The 22,872-nt window shown below is 39.3% G+C and overlaps 1 protein-coding gene across 1 annotated transcript in view; it reads left to right on the top strand.

Annotated features, from left to right (window-relative positions):
• Positions 1 to 18,548, top strand: part of LOC129704000 (deleted in malignant brain tumors 1 protein-like) — a 35,906-nt gene extending 17,358 nt beyond the window's left edge. The window contains exons 8-15 of the mRNA XM_055646789.1: positions 8,366 to 8,513; positions 9,604 to 9,812; positions 10,428 to 10,575; positions 11,407 to 11,615; positions 13,298 to 13,473; positions 15,406 to 15,806; positions 17,685 to 17,953; positions 18,064 to 18,548. Coding sequence (XP_055502764.1) covers positions 8,366 to 8,513; positions 9,604 to 9,812; positions 10,428 to 10,575; positions 11,407 to 11,615; positions 13,298 to 13,473; positions 15,406 to 15,806; positions 17,685 to 17,937 — 1,544 coding nt within the window. The 3' untranslated portion in view covers positions 17,938 to 17,953; positions 18,064 to 18,548. The remainder of the gene's footprint in view (positions 1 to 8,365; positions 8,514 to 9,603; positions 9,813 to 10,427; positions 10,576 to 11,406; positions 11,616 to 13,297; positions 13,474 to 15,405; positions 15,807 to 17,684; positions 17,954 to 18,063) is intronic.
• The last annotated feature ends 4,324 nt before the right edge of the window (positions 18,549 to 22,872 follow it).

The raw sequence follows: 22,872 nt of genomic DNA, 5'->3' as shown, positions 1-22,872 counted from the left end.
TTTGTTCCAATATCAATATGAATTAAACATATATGACACCAGACCACACCAGAGCCACGATTCACAGAAAAATACTTTTGCGCCCTTCAATACATAAACATGTGCAAAAGACTATTTCAGCAACTTTAGTTGCTGTGCTCTGACTTTGATTGTGTGAACATAAAAACTCAAATAGTATAAAAAGAAAGAAGCAATAATCTTGAAGAAAACTGAGAGGCAATTCTATACAATATCTTTACACTGAGTTGAATAATTATGAAATATCACCTGCAATTATCAATGGTACAGAAATACACATCTCTGCACCATGGGGATGTCTGAGAGTGATGGGGGAATGCAAGAGAAATTCTAAAGGGGTGTTTGAAGTTTGCCCGGTCATTTCTACTTCAGTTTCTCTATTTGATGTGATTCAGCAAGTTTGAAAAAAGTTTAATTATTTCAAATGAATGTAACCCTACATTTAGTTTTCATATCTGTACAGACACAACACCACAAGGCAATTATTGGACAACAGGATACGGTTCATGCAGATACAACTGTGGGGGGTCTTCATATGGATGCTCCTGTGATTACAGCTGTCGTTACTATGGTCGCTGTTGTCCTGATTTCTGTGACTACTGTCCTTACATGGATTCTGGTAAGGGACCATTTTGAAAGCAATGTTCGTACAGTATATATATGCTCAAGTCAAAAATGTTGTGTTCTATAAATAGTCTCAAATTATCAGTTGATCCGAATGGAAGATTAGCGTGGTGAATGGATTCTTGTAAGAGAATATTTACAAAGCTATCCAATTCTTTAAAAAAAAAATAAAGGCTGAGATATCACTTTAGAACAAGGCCCTCAAAGTTATCAAAAAATCCACACAGCAGATTATTCTGGCAAAGCAATGTAGATGGATCTTAATGCCATGAAAAAGTCATCAACAATGCACAATGTGATCAAAAGCATAGCAATTGCATTACTTCCATCATGAACATCTGGGCATTATGAAATATTGACCAGTTGCAGTGTATGGAACATGTTCCTCAACTGTTTGATATTCTCATACATCACATTTTTGTGCAGTATTTGATGAGAGCTAGAATAGAACGCATGAATGGTCACCAGGGTGTAGTATCAACATCTCATATTTTGTTTGGGCAGCTAACTGCCCAGAGGTATCAATATTGATTTCTCTAAGTAACTTCAATAACCCTCTCTCTCTCTGTCTATCCCTCCCGCACATAAGTCGCACTAGCTATACTTTTTCACCCAACATTAATGGCCTTTTTCCTTCATCAACGTTAATTTTTTGCATATCTTTCATTCATAGTTCTTTATCTCTCTTTATCATTGTCTATATCTCCCATTTTCCTTATCACTAACCAGTCTGAAGAAGGCTCTCACCCCGAAACATCACCCATTCCTTCTCTCCATAGTTGCTGCTTATACCAATGAGTTACTCCAGCTCTTTGTGTCTTTGTTCGATAAAACCCTGATTCCAGCTTATTCATTCAAGCACACCAAGTATAATAAATAAGCAAATAGGCATACAGAATGTTTGTACATTGCATTCATAGGAAGTTGTGGAATTTGAAACATACTTCACTTTGGTGCTACAATTGGATCACTACTGATCAAGTTGTAATACATTCCACCTCCAAAAGGCATCCCATTTTTGTCCAAAACTCCTGAGAAATTCCCAGTTCAACCACACATCCCTCCAATACCAGAATGTAATTCCTTTGACTTCATTCAAATTACAGAGCATTAATTATGTTTTCTGCATAAACTGGAATCTAGTTTGTGTAGGAAGGAACTGCAAATGCTTGTTTATACTGAAGATAGACACAAAATGCTGGAGTAACTCAGCGGGTCAGGCTCTGGAGACAATGGATAGGTGTTGTTTGTGGGTCGGAACCCTTCTTCAGAGAGAACGAGAATCTGGTTTAATTGTCAACGTATTAGGAAAAGGGGAAACATTGAGATTATTGGATAGAATTGTGGAAGTGTTGTGAGGGAGAGCTTTGTGTGAGTGAACCCTGTTTGCTTCTACAGGGGAGAGCAGGAATGACAGACAGTCTGAAGTCATCTACAGGTGGATAAACTGCAGCGAGGAGGTTCTTGTCCTGTGAATTGAGGATCTGTTTGTTTTCCTATATCAGTATTGAGATTTTTGTGAATTCCTAAACTAATTTCCATTGGAAAGGAATTTTATACCTGCCTTTTCCAATGGTACTTACCTGAATCAAGCACTCTGGGGAGTTGAAAGTCGAGGGTGGAGTTTACAGCAAGTTTGTCCATATTGTACATTGATTGTGACAACCTGGGTGCACTATTGGGACTTTTCCTGACTGCTGTTGGTCACTTGCACATTCATTTTAATCTTAACAATAGTTAATTCTAGCATGCGTTTAATAACTATTTCCGAGTTTAACTGGTAGGTAACTCAACAATGAAGTAAGTAAATAACTAATGTTCTTGTTTCCAGGAAACTGTGGTGGTTACACAATTGGAGCAGGTCAGTAAAATTTTAGTTCAAACATTCTTATAAATGTTTTTTGACTCTTTGTTTCAGTTTATCAATCAATTTGTATCTGTAATGGCTATCCTTATAGAATCATGCTGTTGATCACATTTTTACATGTTGGTTCCTAAAGTCTGTACGTCAGTCTGACAGTAAGTTTTCATTGTAATTTTAGATGCACTTTATTTGAGCTTCACTGACACTCGGTTATGGTGAATAGTACTGCACACGTGAGATTAACAGTTCGGCTTCATACATAAAAGGAAAATGTGAAGTTAGAAAGATATCTTAATTCCATTTGGAGTTTTGCAATAGTTATCACTTGGCAATAATTTTTAATCATTCTAGTCCATTATCAATTTGGAAAAAGATTATATGCATGAGCTTTTTGTTCAAGAAAGGGACAAAGACTTCAGTAAGTTTCTTGCCATGGTCTTATTCTGATTATGGAAAAACATACACAGTTTGAACAGAAATAAATGATACTGCTTTTAATTTTATTATTTTTACAGTTACAGGTAATACTGAAGCAATGGAGACAACAGGTACGAAAATGTTCTTTGAAAGCATATTGCACCACATTTAAAGATTAACCTGCTAAATTTATCTCAGATTTGAAAATTAAAAAGTTCATTCAATTTAACGCACCATTTTCTGGACAACAGGATACGATTCGTGCAGATACAACTGTGGGGGGTCTTCATATGGATGCTCCTGTGATTACAGCTGTCGTTACTATGGCAACTGTTGTCCTGATTTCTGTGACTACTGTTCTTACATGGATTCTGGTAAGGATTTTTAAAAGGCAATGTAATCCTTAACTATATATGAAAGTTATCTTATTACAAATGGAACAAGTCCCTGAAGTGATCAAAAATTCTTTGAGTAGTATTTTGTCAAAGCAGTGTAGATGGCACTTGATGCCCTGACTGAGTTTATGGAATGTACAATGTTATCATTAGCATGGAAATCTTGAACTGTTTGATGTAGTTCTCATGCATCACTCTATTGAGTAGCATTGAGGTGATAATAATTCCACTGAGAGAGGATGGGAAGCATCAATGACCACCAGGGTATAAATTCGGACAGGAAAAGATTTTTAGTGAAACATATTTACAACAATGTTATTATAAGTGTCTTGACCCTAAAGGTGACCTATCCATGTTCTCCAGAGATACTGTCTGACCTACTGAGTTTCCCCAGCACTATGTGTCCTTTTATATATTAACTAGCATCTGCAGTTCTTTGTTTCAACATTTCCAATTAATCGTTGCTGTGTTTTAATTTATTACATTTATCCATAGCAAAGTTATTAAAATATGCAGAGCCAGATTATGAACTGTTGGTGATTTGTTATCAGACATTTGGGAAATCAACTGTTTGCTCCACTAAATCCCCAACTGCAGCTGATTCATTCAAACACACAAAATGACAATTGATAAATAATGTTTCATGCATTGTAATTGTAGGAAGTTGTGGAATTTCACAATGCACGTGGATACAGCAATTCGGATCACTACACACCGTTACATTTGGCTGTATTCCATCCAGCTACTCCACACTAGGACATAATTCCTTCAACTTCTTTCAAATTATAGAGCATAAATTATGTTTTGTACATAAACTGGAATATAGCATTTTAATTGTCACCACCAGGAAAAGGGGTAAAATTGGTGGATCTATAATTGATTTAATCACCTATTGAATAGGTGACATTTCGGGTTGAGACTCTTCTTCAGACAGTTTTCCTATGTCAGTATTGAGACCTTCATGAGATCCTAGACTAATTTCAGCTGGAAAATAAATGTATGCCTTTAAGATCAAGCTTCAACCATATGTTACCTGAATAACACATTTTCTAAGTAATGAGCAGATTTTTCCTCTTTTACTGCTTATATTATCCATGTATCAGGACAGAAGGAAAGATTGGAGTGGTTTGATAAAACTGATGGAAATGGTTTGTATCGGTGAAACCTGTTTGTTTCCACAAATTTTGATAGGGAGAAGCAGGGTGGCCTCTCTCTTTTGTTCTCCAACATTCCCTGAGCATAATCATTGCCGAATTTAAGACTTTGTGAGGTTTCTGAGGCATTAGGGCATGGTTTGCTGGCGGGCAGGGTAGGGAAGCATTTGCTGTGAGTGCTATTTGTGACAGTCATCTGACTCCACTAGGAAGTTTCCTGACTACTGTTATGAACTTGCTCATCCCCTTTCAGTCAGAACTGAACTTGGCATTTTCTGCCATGTGTCTGAATAACATTTCTGAGTATGACTAGAAGCAACTTGATAAAAGACACTGAATAATTTAAATTACTAATTTCTTTCTCTCTAGGATATTGCGGCCTTTACACAACTACTACAGGTCTGTATTATTTACTGTCAATCATTCTTATACATTTCTTGGTCTGCACATTCACAAGCATTTCATAATTGAATTTTTATTCAGGATATTTGTCCTAAAAAATCATTGATTATTTGCCAAGATGTTTACATACTGTTTAGTTTACTTTAGTTTAGAGATACAGCACAGAAACAGGCCTTTCGGCCCACCGAGTCTGCGCCGACCAGCGGATCTAGCACCACCCTACACACTAGCGACGATTTACAATTTTTTACCAAAGGCTAATAAATCTACAAATCTGTATGCCTTTGGTGTGTGGGTGGAAACCAGGAGCACCCAGAGAAAATCCATGCAGGTCACAGAAAAACATACAAATTCCGTACAGACAGCACCCACAGTCAGGAGCGAACCTGGGCCTTTGGCGCTGTATGGCAGCAACTCTACCACTGTGGTACTGTGCTGCCGGTCCTGTCTTTCCACAAAAATCACTAATTATTTGACAAAATGTTTATATATTGTATATCAATGGTAAATCAATCCCATTTGTTGTGCTTTCAGCATCCCTGTTAGTCTGGTGAGGTAATCGGTTTCCCTGATTGGAAATTAAAAGCATAGGAGATGTTACTCTAATCTAGCACAAATAACTAAAGTTTTCCATTTTGTGATAAATGTCAAAATTGCTACATTACATAGAAACATAGACAATAGGTGCAGGAGGAGGCCATTTGGCTCATCGAGCCAGCACCGCCATTCATTGTAATCATGGTTGATCATCCACAATCAGTAACCCGTGCTTGCCTTCTCCCCATAACCCTTGATTCCACTAGCCCCTAGAGCTCTATCTAACTCCCTTTTAAATTCATCCAGTGAATTGGCCTCTACTGCGTTCTGTGGCATACAATTCCACAAATTCGCAACTCTCCAGGTGAAAAAGTTTTTACTCATCTAGCTTGTCCAGTCCTTTTATAATCTTATATGTTTCTATAAGATGCCCTCTCATCCTTCTAAATTTCAGTGAATACAAGCCCAGTCTTTCCAATCCTTCCTCATATGACAGCCACGCCATCTGACAGTCAAGTCATGCCATTAGTTTTCTTCACTGCCTGCTGTTCCTGCATGTTTACTTTCAGTGACTGATGAACAAGGACACCCAGGCCTTGTTGCACTTCCCTTTTTCCTAATCTGACACCATTGAGATAATAATCTGCCTCCTTGTTCCTGCCGCCAAAGTGGATAACCTCACATTTATCTACATTATACTGCATCTGCCATTCATATCTGCCCACTCTCTCAACCTGTCCAGGTCATCCTGCAACCTCATAGCATCGTCTTAGCAGTTCACACTGCCACCCAGCTTTGTGCCATCAGCAAATTTGCTAGTGTTACTTTTGATTCCATCATCAAAATCATTAATATATATTGTAAATAGTTGCAGCCCCAGCACCGAGCATTGTGGCATTCCGCTTGTCACTGCCTCCCATTCTGACAGGGACCCGGTTATTCGTACTCTTTGTTTCCTGTCTGCCAACCAATTCTCTATCCATGTCAATACCCTACCCCCAATACCATGTGCTCTAATTTTGCCCACTAACCTCCTAACAATTTTGACACAGTTAAAACCTCATAGTTTATTGCTTTAAATTGTACCTTGTCAAAGTACATTATCATTATTTATGATCAACTTTGCTAATTTTATTATTTTTTCTTCTTTTCAGCACCAACAACAGGTAACTAATTTTAAATGCTACCCATATGTTTCTGCAATAAACTTCAATGTAAGATGTGATTTATAATCGGGTCCAGTTACACTTACGTCTGCCTTCACCAAGAAGCTATTGTTCAAATCTGAACATTAAATGGAGTCACAAGAAAATTCCTGACCCAAAACATTGTCTGTCCATTCTCTCCACAGATGCTGCAAACCCGTTAGGTTCCTCCAGCACTTTATGTTTTGCTCTGAACCTTGCACCATTGAACCATTAAATGTTAGAGGATATTTAATAATCACACATTAGTAATGAAAATGTAAGGATCAGTGCTATGTTTACATATCTGTTTACGTGGCTGCGTAAGAATTTCATTGTTCAGTTTCGGGACATATGACAAGAAAACACTCTTGACTCTTGATCTGTATCGCTCCATGCCATACATATCCATGTGCTTATGTAAAAGCCTCTTAAATGGTCCTATCTTGTCTGCCTCCACTATCACCGCTGGCAGCGTGTTCCAGGCAACCACTTCTCTCTGCGTAAAAAAGAAAACTTGCCTCGTACTTCTCCGTTAACATTTTTCCCACTCTCAATATTGGTTTAGAATTGATTATGTTTTAAAAGGGAAACTGAAAACATCTGAAACACTTATGTGTAATGGAAATACTAAAAATCCATAGAAATGTATATATTTTTTTAAAACACCCTTTGTTTCCCAATCCATAGCCCATTGAACATACAACATAAATGAGTACATCACAAGAACAGGCTCGTTTGCCCACAATGTTTGTGCTGAACATGACAATAGACAATAGGTGCAGTACTAGGCTATACGGCCCCTCAAGACAGCACCACCATTCAATGTGATCATGGCTGATCATCCACAATCAGTCCCCGTTCCTGCCTTCTCCCCATATCCCCGGGTGCCAAAACCAACTCTTGTCTGCCTGCACATAATCCATTTCCCTCCATTCCATGCATACTCATGTGCTTATCCAAAAGTCTCCTAAATGCTACTATTATATCTGCTTCAACCACCACCCTTGGCCACATGTTCAGGCACTCACCACTCTCCATGTGAAAAAAAAAACATGCACAGCTCTTCTAAACTTTTCCCATCCGATCTTAAAGCTGTCCCCATTTTCCACTTTGTGGTGACGGTTCTGAATGTCTACCTTATCTATGCCTCTGATTATTTTGTACACTTCTGTCGGGTCACCCGTCAACCTTTGACATTCCAGAAAAAACAATCCAAGTTTGTTCAACCACATTCTGTCAAACCTCTTCAGTACCCCTCCCCAGAGCCCACACATTCTTCCTGTAATGCAACCCTTTTAATCAGCTCAACGCCAGTGGGGCAACGCTACACATTTTAGAAATAGCCGCAGTGACCAGACTAGACAGAGAGGTGAAACAAAAAATCATTGAGGCCAGTAACTCTCATTGGAAGGCCATAAACATTCATTGTCAAGACTTTGTTAGGCCAGCCCTTCGGGACAGGCATGAGACGTGGACAGACATCTTAAGAAACTTTTGTAATGAAGAATGAATTTTTTGAACTATAAAAGAAGAAAAATTGACAGTAAATACTGGAGAAGAGACAAAAATAAATCAGTCTGATGAAGGGTTTCAACCCGAAACGTCACCTGTTCCTTCGCTCCATAGATGCTGCCTCACCCGCTGAGTTGCTCCAGCATTTTTGTCTACCTTCGATTTTTCCAGCATCATTTTCTTAAAAATAAATAGTTGCTAATTTTTATCACATATTGTTGCACCTGGATTTATCTATTTCATTATTGTTCCTAGGTGGATCGTGTGGAGGTTATCTTGATGATGCTAATGGAACTGTTAGCAGTCCATATTATCCATACTCCTATCCAAATTCTGCAAACTGCATTTGGCACATAAGAGTGGAAAGCCACCAAATAATTGATCTGCAATTTACTGACTTTGAGTAAGTGAAGATAAATAAACGTTCATTTTATGATACCAAACAGTGTCATGGCACCAATTAAGTAATGTACGCTGCCAATTAGAGTCAAGGTAGACTCGTGTCGTTATACAATATGGAAGCAGGTCATTAGGCCTATCTTGTCCAAACCACCAAGATATCTGCCTGAACTGGTCTCATTTATGGACTTTTGGCCCATGCCTCTAAATCTTTCCTTTCCATCTACTTGTCCATATATCTTTTAAACTTTGTAGTTGTACCTACCTCGAGGGGTGACGCCTGTATGGTCGTGAGTAGTCGCCCAAAGAGTCGTACCTTTTTCTGGTCGCTGCTGGATGTTCAACATGTTGAAAAATTTCAGCGACCTGCTGCGACTATGAAGGGTGCCGGCAAGTCGCTGGAAAAATTGCATAGTGGGACAGGCCCTTATGATCACCCTCAGCCTCCTCCACTCCAGAGACAAACTCCAGCCTATCCACTCTTTCCTTTTAACTTGAGCTCTCCATCTGAGTAAGTCTTTCCAGCCTAATGACATCTTTTCAATTGTCAGGTGACCAGAATTGCATACAATATTCCAGCTGTGGCCTCACCAATGCTTTGCATAGTTGTGAGATAACTGTTACAACTGTACAATGGCAGATCTGACAGTTGTGCTGTATATAAAATTTTGAAAGGCATAGATAGGGTAGACAGTCGGAACCTTCTACCTTGGGTGGAAATGTCAAACACGAGAGGGCATAGCTTTAAGGTCAATGGGAGAAGGTTTAAAAGGGATGGGCAGGGCAAGGTTTTACAGAGAGTAGTGGGTGTCTGGAACATGATGTCAGGGGGTGGTGGTGGAAGGAGATATGATAGTGGTTTTAAGAGACCCTTAGATACATAGATAGATATGCAGATAATAGAGGGGTATGAATCACATTCATGGAGAGATAATTAGTTTAACTTGGTATCATGTTCTCAGGTGAGTTTCTCAAATAATTCTTGCTAATGTTTAAAAAGTAGATACATTCATCATTGTCTGATTTTAAGATAATTAATGAATAAAAGCTAATTATTATATAAAAAATGTTCAAACTGCTTATTCTCTTGACAGTCTTGAAATGGCTCAAAATTGCCCGTATGATTACGTTGCAATATATGATGGACCTTCAACAGATTCTACTTTGCTTGCAAGACTTTGCTCAAATCCAAGTGAAGCTTTGATATCGTCGTCCAACAGTATGACAATTTATTTTCAGTCAGATTCCAGCGTAACCAGACGTGGCTTCATCGCAAGATACCAATCACTTCCCATCAATAACGGTGAATTTTGTGAAATATATTGTTCAAAATTGCATGCTAGGGAAATTAGGAAATTAGAACACAAAGTATGTTTGCAATGATGTTGTTTATAATCCAATAAAGAACCAACATTATTTATGTGTTATTTGATCACATGAATGGCTTATAATACAGTAGGTTTGTCCTATCCAAGCAGTAGGTGTGATTTTAAAATAGGAAGTTCCCTAAGTTATATTCTATTGAATCAGCTTCACTCTGGCATTGCACAGGAAGGGGTGTTAAAGTCTGAGGAACGGTCCTGACCTGAAAGGGTCACCCATCCATGTTCTCCAGAGACGCTGCCTGATCTGCTGAGTTACTCCAGCACTTTGTGCCCAAAGAGTGTTAGGATTCACTGCAGCAATCAGGGATGGAAAATAAAGATTCATTGGGACCAGGAACTAGGGCATGGACAATCATTGTCAAGATTCAGGAAGATCAACAGAATGACATGTTGACTGGTAGCTTTAGAAACTTATTGCAAGAGTAATTGTACTGAATAATGAAAGGAAGGACATTTTGAGGGAAAGACACAAAATGTTCATTTATACTACATAATGTCTTATGTAGACTTATCCTTTTCATTATTGGTCATAGGTCATTTGTGTGGAGGTTATCTTGGCGATGCCTTTGGATCTCTTTTCAGTCCTGGTTATCCATACCCCTATCCACATAATGCAGACTGCATTTGGTACATAAGAGTGAACAGCACACAAGTAGTACAGCTGCGGTTTTCTGACTTTGAGTAAGTAAATAAGTTGTCATCTTTTAATTCATGTTATTAGTAGTGTCAAGAGATTTGCTGTCAATTAACAATTTCTGATTGATTCAAATGACCTCAATACATTCATGAAACTGCGTTCAGAAGAATTTGTGTTGGATCATATGTGCCACTGAAGCTCCCCTTCATGAAACCATATTGATTCATGTTACTTAGTATATTGTCAAACATCTTTTATAGTACCTTTTAGCATTTTTCTGTTTGAAAGTGTTAAGCAAAACAGCCTGTAGCTCCCTATTTCCTTTCACCCTGGCAGTGGAGGCCAATTCACTGGATGAGTTAGATAGAGCTCTTGGGACTAGCGGAATCAAGGGGTATGGGGAGTAGGCAGGCACGGGTTACTTATAGTGGATGGCGGTGCTGGCTGGAAGGGCTGAAGGTCCTCCTCCTGCACCTGTTTTCTGCTTCTATGTTTCTATAAAGGGTTGATTCTGGGATAATTATTCAAGGTGATGGGCAATAGTTACAGAAAGTATGTGAGGTCAAGGTTTATAAGCAGTTTGTGTTTTTGATTCAGAAAAACCTTCTTATTAGCATTAGAGTCAGAAGAATGATTTTGCAAGTAAATATGTTACAATATAAACAGGTGGGACTAGTGTGGATGGGACAGGTTGGTCGCTGTGGGCAAGTTGAGCCGCAGGGCTTGTTTCCACGATGTAAGACTCTATGATTCTGTGACTGTATGTTACTGTAGATTTTGTGTTAAATATGATGAAGGAATGATCCCTAAAAACTTTCACCATTGCTTATATCTATCATTGTCCCACTTATTAACTATAAATATTTTATTGGCAGGCTTGAAGCTACATCAAGTTGCTCATACGATTTTGTTGCAGTGTACGACGGGCCGACAACAGATTCTGCTTTGCTTGGAAAACTTTGCATTGAAGCAAATGAAACTTTTACATCAACATCCAACAGTATGACAATTCATTTTCGATCAGATTCCAGTCAAACCAGAAGTGGCTTCGCTGCCAGCTACCACGCACGGCCCAACTATAACGGTGAGTTTTGTTAAAATACTTGTCTCAAAATAAATCCTGGAGTAATTATGAAATGAGGCAAATTACCTTAACAAGCCCTTTATACAAATGAAACAATAAAGTCATCATATAACTATTGGGAAATGACATGATGTTGCTTGCGTACTATTTTATGCACTAAAGTCTATTGCAAACCTGTTTGCTAATCAGTGTGGAGTTCCATGGTCAACTTCAGGAAGCTGTAGTGTGATTCTCTATGCTTATGAAAACAAAACTGTTCTGCCCCTGTCCCACTTAGGAAACCTGACCGGAAACCTCTGGAGGCTTTGCGCCTCACCTAAGGTTTCCGTTCGGTTCCCGGAGTTTCCCGGAGGTTTTTGTCAGTCTCCCTACTACCTGCAACTACCTGCAACTTCCACTACCTGCAACCTCTGGAAACCACCTGCATCCTCCGGGAACCGCACGGAAACCTTGGGTGGGGTGCAAAGTCTCCAGAGGTTTCCGTTCAGGTTTCCTAAGTGGGACAGGGGCATTAGAGAGTACAAGGTCCTCATCATTTGTGTCTCATTATACATTTGTGTGAGACTGTCCATAGGGCAAGGTTTACCGCACGAGTACATCTTCCCCAGTGGGCAGAATCATTACCTGGCCTCCTATCTGAGGAGTGTGGCAGTGAAGATTATTTTTAGATTGATCTTTCTTTATTACTGGAAATTGTTGGTTTGTGCCAAAAGCCTCAGTGGCTTTCTACTATTTGATCATCCACTGCCCTCCCATCTCTGCCTCTCACTCTTGTAATCACCCATTGCAATTGGACTGCCCAGCTATTGCCATCCTGTCTAATCCTTCACATTTCTTTTCTCTACACCCATCCCAATCTTCCACCTGCCTGGTCCCATCTCTCTCCTCAACGAAGCTTCTCATTGTTCCTTGACATCTACTTTCTGACACCCTCACTTCCTCCAGTCTATTCCCTGAATCTTTAATTGGCTGCCCTCTGGATTTCTGATCCTCTCTTCTTCACACTTCAAGCCGCTATCTCTATCTTTTCTCCAATCCTTTTCCAATTTTATGGTGTCCTCAGCTACTCTAGTTCAGCCTATCTCCTCACCATACCACAAATATCTTCTCCTTTAGATTAGTTTAGAGTTTAGAGATATAGCACAGAAATAGACTCTTTGGCCCACCAAGGGCCACACCGATGATTGATCTCATGTTCATACTAGTTTTGTTATCCCATTTTCTGATCCACTCCCCACACATTATGGACAATTTTACTGCGGCCAATTAACTTACAAACCCAAGTCTTTTGGATGTGGGAGGAAACCAGAGTACCTGAAGGAAGCCGGAGCACCCAGTGGAAACCCACATGGTCATAGGCACAATGTGCAAAGTCCATTAAGTCCGAGGTCAGGATCGAACCTTGGTCTCTGCTGCTGTGAGACAGTAGTTCTACCAACAGCTCTACCAGTTGCACCACTGAGCCTCCTTGGATTGTTCCATGTAGTCAGCACAATACATCTCTTTGTTCATCTCCCTCTACAAAATGAAACCTGGGCGTACATGATAATAAAGAATCATTGAACCATTGTAATATTATGATATAATAGGTTTTATGATATGCTTATGATATTATAGTTTTTCTGCCTCACAGATTACTTTTCCAATGCATAGAATATATGACATTATGTTTTTTTTTTCAGAGATGTTAAAATGTTCTTCAGATTACATGGAAGCAATAATTGATAACTCCTATCTCAGTTTTCTGGGTTTTAATGTGTCCAATCTCTATCTGAATGATCGCAACTGCAGACCAATAATAACAGCTAATGGAGTGGAATTCAAAATACCACTTAATCAATGTGGTACAGTACAACAGGTAAACAAAATAGATCTGGAGGATTGGCTCCACAAAAAAGACGTCTTTCAATATTCACGACAATATAGTTGTAAAACTATTTACAAATATTTCATCTCCTCTTTCAATTTTTTCTTGGTTAAATACTTTGTGAAGCAACATATGCAATTATTAACATTCGGTTGTTCTACAGGTTATGGTTTTGGCATGGCCTATCTTCTCTCAGTCTATGGTGAAACTTTGTAACGGCTTTGAATATGTGCTGATTGTGCCAATCTTCTCAAATCATGTCTTCCCGTCCATGGTCTTGACCATCTCATAATTCAATCTGTGTTCAAGTAGACTGTGGGTCATTCTTTGACTTACTTTTCATTGATGCCAATGCATGCATGATCTTCTCTTCTTTGTATCAATGCCTACCCCCTATTCTTTTATTGACCATTCAAATCCACATTTATCTGCTCTCTCGCAGAAAAAGCTGCCAACTGTTCTTATAACATTCACACTCTCAATACATTTCAATGAACTTCATGTTTACGGCTGAGTGTTGTGAAAACGCAATGCCTTTCAATTCTTCATTAAATCCAAACTTTTCTCTTAGACAGCACTATCATTCCATTCTCATATTAATAAGAACACAGTACAGCACAGGAACAGACCCATTGTCCCACATGTCTGTACTGAACATAATGCCAAGTTAAACTAACCTCATCCGCCTCCATATGATCCATACCCCTCCATTCCCAGTTTTACATGTGCCGATCTAAAAGCCCCTTAAACACCACTATCATATCTGCCTCCAACACCATCACTGGTAGTGTGTTCTAGCCAGCCAACACCAACTTGACCTAAACATCTCCTTTAGACTTTGCCCCTCTCACCTTCAAGCTACTCTGTCTTTGACATTTCTGCCCTGGGAAATCGGTTTTGATCCCAGCAAATACCAGCGTTCTAGAGAAAACAATCCAACCTCTCTTTGTTGGTAACACCTCCTAATCCTGACAACATTCTGGTTATCTTCTTCTGCATTCTCTCTAAAGCTCCCCCAACCTTTCTGTAATGGGCCATCCAGAACTGCATGAAAACTCCAAACGCGACCTAACCAAAGTCTATTAGAGCTGAATTGCCTCTTGTTTTTTGCCTCTGGCCTATGCAAATGTTGCTAGCAAGAAAAGGGAGTCCTCTTTTATGATAAATAGTTTATATTAATCTTTAAAACTCCTGTCGGGCAACATCTGTAGAGGAAATGGACAGATGACGTTTTGGGTTGGGTCCTTCAGACTGATGGAGTAGTTGGGGAGAAAGCTGGGAAAGCAAGGTGGGAGGTGAGGCAAAACCTGGCAAGTGATAGGTGACTATAGGTGAGGGGGAGGAAAGACAATAGATGGAGTAAGTGATAAATGATAGAGCTGAAAGGCAGACAAAAGGTGTCGGGTAAATAAAGAAGCAGAGGAGTGAGTGAAATGTAAAGCCGGAGGGAGGGATATGGGTGAAAAAAGATACAGGAGGGGGGAGTGGAGGGGATAAAGGGAAAAATGGTTAACAATTGAAAGATCCAGCAGGCCTTGGCGGACAGATCGCAAGAGTTCAGCAGAACGGTCGCCTAGCCTTAAACTGCACTTCTACCACTGGACAGGATAATTGAAAAGGAATCATCTATCTGTAGTCATTTTCACAACTTGTTCAATATTTTTATTTTAAGCTGCTGTTGGTGCCCATCTCTATTTCCTTGCTACTGAAAAAAAGCAAGATTCTTCACATCTTTTCCCTCCCTAAAAGATTCAGTGTTGAAGTTGTGTGCATTTAATCCTACAGACCTGTAATTTTTTCTCTTGACGAATTGTACTTCAGATTACCAATCTCAAATTTTCAAATTTTATGTAAAAAAATCTCATTTTGATCATATTGTGCGCAAAATAACATTTTACTTTTATTCTTCATTCTGTTTCATAGGTACAGAACGGTAACATTGTTTATTCCAACACCATCCAATCTTCACTTTCTGGATCGACTATAGTTCGTGCACGATACCTACAGATCAATATTGGCTGTGAAATGCAACAAGATACAATGGTTAACATAATGTATTTGGTAAACAATAACTCGGGAAATGGAATATTTGATAACATAACACAAACTGGCTCGTTTAGATCTAGCATGATGTTCTATGATTCATCATCATTTGTCACACCAGTGTCAGATTTGCCGTATTATGTAGATCTTCAGCAGAATCTGTTTGTGCAGGTTAACCTGTACAGTTCTGATACTTCTCTTAAAGTGTTTGTGGATACCTGCACAGCGGCGCCCGATAATGTCACCTCAACATCAATGACTTATGATCTAATCAAGAATGGGTAAGTTTGGGATAAGTTTATGGGGTGGGAGTTTGCAACCTTCACGTGGTCCGCCCCGTTTCAACGAATGCAATCAACCTGGCATGCACAATCAAGTAAGATCAAATAGAACAAGTTGTCCTACAACTTAAGGCCGTGCTCGCCATACGCAAGAAGAAGAGGATAAGTTTAAAAAGTAATCTTCCAAACTAATTATCCAAGGTCACAAATTAGAATTGCAGCACGCATTGTGTACATCTGTGTGAGTCAGTCACACAGATGTCCTCACAACCTCCTCTACCCAAAGAGAACAACCCCAGGGTTTCCCATCTATCGCACAGAACTCAAGCCCCTCTTTCCTGGAATCATTGAAGTAGATCTCTTCTACAGCTCCTTCTAAGCAATAATATCTTTGCAGAATATGGGCATTTTCTAATTAAACAAAAATGTTATATAGATTCAGCATACTTCCTTGCTCTTTTATTCGATGTGTTCATGCATAAAGTCAACTATGCTTTTTGTTAAATTACTTTCTCAACCTGCCCTCCAACTGTGAGTGAACAATACATGCATGTCCCCCAAATTTCACAAACTTCTGTGCCCTTTTTGGAGTTGTGTCTGCGAGCATATGTTTCTCTCACTGATTCTTTGAACAAAATTATAACACTTTTTATAACACTGGGCGACACAGTGGTGAAGCGGCAGATTTGCTGCCTTACATTGCCTGAGACCCGAGTTCGATCCTGACTATGGGTGCTGTCTGCATGGAGATTGAATATTCTCCCTGTGACCATGTGGTTTTCTCCAGGTTCATCCCATATACCAAAGTACTGTTTTGTAGGTTAATTGGCTTTTGTGAATTGCACCTAATGTATAGGCTGCAAAACGTGACTAATATAGAATTAGTATATGAGTGATCATTGTTCGGCATGCTCGGTGTGCCTGTTTCCACACTTTCACTAAAACTAAAAGCTAAAACTGAAAATTAAAATTAAAACAATTCATCATCAGATCATGTGATAGGAACAGAATTATGCCATTCGGCCCATCGTCTACTCCGCCATTCAATCATGGCAGGTCTATCTCTCCCTCCACACTCTATTCTCCTGCCTTCTCCCCATAACCTCTGATACCGTACTAATCAAGACTCTATTTATCTCTGCCTTAAAAATATCCACTGATTTGCCCACCACAGCCTTCTGTGGCAAAGAATTCCACAGATTCACCACCCCCTGACTAAAGAAATGACTCCTCATCTCCTTCCTAAAATAACGTCCTTTAATTCCAAAGTGCCTTTGCACCTCCAATTTCTGGATTATCTCCCCATTTAGAAAATAGTCTACGCCTTTATTCTACTACCAAAATGCATGACTCAACACTTTGCTACATTATATTCCATCTGCCACTTTTCTGCCCAGTCTCCCAACCTGTCCAAGTCCTTCTGCACAGTCCCTGCTTTCTCTACGCTACCTGCCCCTCCACCTATTTTTGTATCATCCGCAAACTTGGCCACAAAGCCTTCAATCCCCTCATCCAAATCATTAACATACAACGTGAAGAGCAGCGGCCCCAGCATCGAACCCCGCGGAACTCCGCTTGTCACTGGCAGCCAACCAGAAAAGGTCCCTTTATTGCCACTCATTGCCCTCTGCCTCCAACCAACCTGCTATCCATGCTAGTACCTGCCCTTTGGTACCGTGGGCTTTCATCTTCCATAGCAGCGTCCCGTGTGGCACCTTATCAAATACTGAACTGCATTTTGTTACCTAGCTTGTTCCCATACTGCATTGAGCATTCCCAATTTTTTTAGCAGTGATACAGTGATTCATTTTAACGCATTGAAACTCTGCTTTGGCTGGGGTTTCTCATGAAATTAACCTTGAAATATTTATTTTATAGGTGTGTAAGGGATGAGACCTACGGCATATATCCCTCACCAGCCAACAATATTGCCCGATTTACATTCAGTGCCTTTAAATTCTTAAACCCACATTCCTCAGTCTATCTCCGTTGTAAACTTGTGATATGCGAGGCTTATGATTACTCCTCCCGCTGTTACCGTGGGTGCATGACTCGGCAAAGGAGAGCCATAGCTTCTTCAAAGGGAAATGTCGATGTTACGTTGGGACCAATTGAACTCAAGAAAGATTGAACACATTAAGGTGCAGGTGAGACAAGCATGGTATTTTCTAAATGCTTCACTGAAAACGTTTCATTTTGTAGTTCCACCAACAGCAGAGTTACTGCTTTGCAAATAATAAACTGCAATGTCTTTCAGGTCTGAAAAAAGAAGTGGACAAGGCTGATGACACGAATATCTAATTTAATTTTCCATTTATCCTACCTCTGCTGGTTCTGTTTGTAATTGTTTCGCCATTGGCTGCTGCAATGCTAAAACTATTCAGGAATCTGGAACAGAACGGGCTTAAGTGCAGTATGCGGAATTCTACTGTGAAGTGACACTTTCAATCGATAATGAATCTGATCGAATCTAATCCAGATAACCAATGACACAACAAACTTACTTGCATGAACAAAATTCAAAACCTGATCAAAATTAATTCTAAGATTCACTGAAGCAATGAGCTTGGAGATTGAGTTTATTGTTTAATTATAATGTCATCTGTCACAATTTCTAATCATGGATGTCACTTGAATTTATTTGTCCATTTGTTTCTGTTTCAATTAACTCAATGCATAATAAAATTGTGATTAAAAAAGAAGTCAATAAAGCATTTTCAAAGCATGACACAATCTAATCTGTTTTTATTTTAATGTATTGAGACTTCCTTATATTAATATACAATAGAATTTGAAAATGCTGGAAATACACAACAGATCAGACAACAAGTGCTTCGAACCACGACCTGATGTTAATTGAAACTAATCCCATCTGCTTGCATGTGTTCTATCTCCATCCATTGATGGAGTCATACAGCATGGAAACTGGCACATCGGTCCCAACTTGCCTACACTGACCATATGTCCCATCTACACTCGTCCCACCTGCCTGCATTTGACCCATATCTCTCGAAACCTATCCTGTCAATGTAACTGTCTAAATGTTTCTTAAACATTGCGATCGTACCTGCCTCAACGACCTCCTCCCACGGTTAATTCCCTGTACCCACCACCCTTTATGTAAAATATGTTTCCCCTCAGGTTCCTATTAAATCTTTCCCACCTCACCTTAAACCTATGTCCTCTGGTTCTCGATTCCCCGACTCTGGGCAAGAGACTGTGTGCGTTTGCCCAATCTATTCCTCTCACGATTTTGTACACTTCTGTAGGATAACACCTCATCTACCTACTCTCCTCGGAAAACAGTCCTAGCCTGCTCAACCGCTACTTATAGTTCAGACCCTTGAGTTCTGTCAAAATCCTCTCTGCACCCTTTCCAACTTGTCAACCTGTTTGTTTAACTGCCTCTTAAATATTGTTATCGTGTCTGCTTGCAAGAAAACAACCTTTCTCTCAACATCAGTTAAATGAAGGAGATGGTTATTGACTTCAGGAAGCAGGGAGGAGTGGATGCCCCTGACTTTATCAGTGGTGCTTGAATGAATGAATGAATGAATGAATGAATGAATGAATGGATGAATGGATGACTGATTGAATGTATGAATGAATGAATGGAAACTTTATTGTCATTCAGATATACACCTAGACACAGTGCACCTTGAACAAAATTTTGTTGCATTTGACTCTCCAAAATCAGGTAATAGTAAAAAGTGCTAGGTGCGTCCATAAAGTCCATTGAAGTAGAGATGGTTGAGAGCTGTGTGTTCCTAAGTGTGACTATCATCAACAACTTATCCTGGTCCAACCATGTTGAAGCAGCAAAGAATTAAGGACTATCACACCCTAGTCATTCTGCCGTCTCCTCTCTCCCATTAGGCAGAAAATACATACCACCAGATTCAAGATCAAGGTATTTCCCACTGCCTTCTGACACTTTAATGGACATTCAAATGCTCAAAAGGGCAGACCATTCAAGACTGAGTTGAGTAGAAACTATTTCATTCAGTTCATGGTGAATCTTTGAGTGCATGGAAAAAACTAGATGGACTTAATGGGCGGCAAAGTGGCGCAGCTGTAGAGTTGCTGCCTTACAATGCTAGAGACCCGGCTTTGATCCTGATTACGGGTACTATCTGTATGTAGTTTGTATATTCTAAGTTTTGTAGAATATTCACTTTGTAATATATTCAATTTTTTCACACAAAGGGTGGTGGGTGTATTGAACTAGCTGCCCGAAGAGGTAGTTGAGGCTGGGACTATCCCATCATTTAAAAAAACAGTTAAACAGGTACATGGATAGGACAGGTTTGGAGGGATATGGACCAAGCGCAGGAAGATTGGATAGTACAGCTGGGACATGTGGGCAAGTTGGGCCGGAGGGCCTGTTTCCACACTATCACTCGTTGACTCTATGACTCTTTGACTATATTCTCCCTGTGACCATGTGGGTTTCCTCTGGGTGCTACGGTTTCCCCCCACACTCCAAATACATGTAGGATTATAGGTTTAATTGGCTTCTGTAGATTGTAAATTGTCCCTAGTGTGAAGGATAATACAAGTGTATGGGGTGATTCTATTTCCATGCTGTTTGTAAAGTCTAAAGTCTATAAAGACTCAGATGTCATCTTCTTGGTAGAATTTCCTTACTCACTGCCGACCAGGTGGATATCGTGCAATTAAAAAAAAAAGCTAGACTGGGAAACTAGACCTTAAAACTCTGCAGTCTTAGTATTCAGTCAGTTTTGGTACTCATGAGAACTATGTAGACAAATGGTTCTGATGAAATTCAGGAAAGGAATTTTTGATACACACATTTACTGCTTTTCTGGTTGTAAGAAGCCATCTATTTTAGCAATATGTGTGTTTTTTTAAATTCCCTGAGTTAATTCAAGATTAAATAAATGAATACAACAATTCTCAAAAAATGTCAACAAAGGACATTAAAGACAGCAGTGCTGAGATACCGGAATAGTTGTAAATGTTTATGATTTATTTAGGTTAACAATTGCATTATCAACATAAATTCATTGAGAATCACGATGAAGCAACTTAAGGTGCTTGTCTTAATTTTGATCATTCAATAATTTTGACCAGCTGTTAGGTTTCATATTACACATGATATACCATTGATTAACATAATTGACGATTTTGTGACTGTTATGTACATAAATTGTAAAAGAACAAAAAACTATATATGTTTTTATAACATGCATTTAGTGACTGATTTTCCAGGACTGATGCCTCCCAGTCACCGTCGTTTCATCCGCAGTTTCAATATGGATGAAAATCATCAAAGGCAGGATCAATGTCAAAATGAATTTGTTTTCTAAGTGAATTGTGAGCCTGCATGATATTTAAATAATTACAATTTCAAAGCTACTATGTAATTATATAATATTTAATTTATTGTTAATTTGAAATAATTAAATTTCATGCAGTCTTTAAACAATCAAACTCACTCATAATTAGAGAAGTGAGTGTAAACTTAATTTCTTGATTTGCTGTGCTTTGCTGAGATGGCAAGGATCTGGAAACTGGTATTGTTGGAACATGAAACGTAGAGAAGTATAGCACACAATGTCTGTGCTGACTAATCTCATCTGGCGCTGGAGCATGGCAACACTTTGCATGCTCTATTATCAGAAGGATTTACTATGATCCGATACAATCACAATCTTACACTTTGCTCCATCTTTTGCACTTGAGTTTGACTTAATCGTATTTATCTATAATATTATCTGATCTGTTTGGATGGCAAGCAGAACAGAACATGATCCATACCCCTCTATTCTCTGCATATCAATGTGCCTATCTAAAACCCTCCTGAATGATACTATCATATCTGCCACCAACACCACACTTGGCTGCATCATCCAGTCACCCACCATTCTTTGCGATGTTCTAAGGGATTAATTGGCAAGCAAGATATTTACCATGTGTTTTATTCAGTATGTAAGTGGATATACTTCATAGGCTAAGTGGCCAAATATTGCTTCTTGCAATGCATTCCCACTCTGAGTTCCAGAACTCTGTGACAGCAAGCACTTTTTCTCAAGACTCTGTAGTCCCTCAATTAAGAATCTGCACTTGCCAGTGAACCTCCATTGATCCCCAGACACCCCAACTATCATCTGCAAGCATATCTCTTTATATGACTATGTTCTCCCTTCTGCTTGATCATATCACTCTGGCACATGCTCCCACATACTTTGCTCTGTTATTGGAGTGGCTTTTTTTTAAATCAAATAACAATGTGGGAGATATGTAAAGCACAGGAAGGGAGTAATCCAGGTGACAGTGTTTGAGGGTGAAGGGAGTTTAGCAAGTGTGACCTGAAGTGTCCTGACCAGATCAGAGTCTTGCACTTGTGCGTTCATGAATGACAACATTGTTACAACATGCATGGACCTCACACCTTTAAGGTGGCAAGAATGTTCACAGGAGCATCATAAAGAAGCTAACTTTAAGCCATAGGTGGAAATGAGGAATAGTAAAGAATAGATCACTACAATATGTTTTAGGATTGACTTAAATGTGGAAAATTGGGATTTTGAGGAGGAAATTCCAGAGTTAAGGCATTTGGATGAGTGTCTGACAGTAGGAGAAGTACAGGGATGTTTGAGGGGGGTGCATTTTAAGACAACCAATATCTTGCATGGTTATAGGGCTGCAGGCATTTACAGGTATAGTTTTCACTGCAAATAGCACCACAAATAGCTTTGCAAATCTGGAAGCAAAAATAAGCCAGCAAAATTGATGACCTAGACATGGATGAGTTTAGATATGACACACAGCATTTTGACTGATGTCAAATATACAGAAGGTGGAGCAAAGGAGGCTGATGAGAAATATATTTGATTACCTGGCCTATTAACAAATTGATGAATGAAGGTTTCAGCAGAAGAGGAGTGAGGCAAAAAGAGTGTCAGGCATGTCATGCAAGTGGGAATAGATTGTCTTAATGATACAATGATACATACACTGAGACAAATCTCAATGTCAAAAATAAAATCAAGGATGTGAATGATATCATTCTACTTCAGAGAGAAGCATTGGAGGGAAATGG

The sequence above is a fragment of the Leucoraja erinacea genome, chromosome 15 (genome assembly GCF_028641065.1).
Source record: "Leucoraja erinacea ecotype New England chromosome 15, Leri_hhj_1, whole genome shotgun sequence".
Taxonomy (NCBI): Eukaryota; Metazoa; Chordata; class Chondrichthyes; order Rajiformes; family Rajidae; genus Leucoraja; species Leucoraja erinaceus.
Note: the sequence above shows the minus strand (reverse complement) of the source record. Positions and strands in the feature narration are given on the sequence as shown.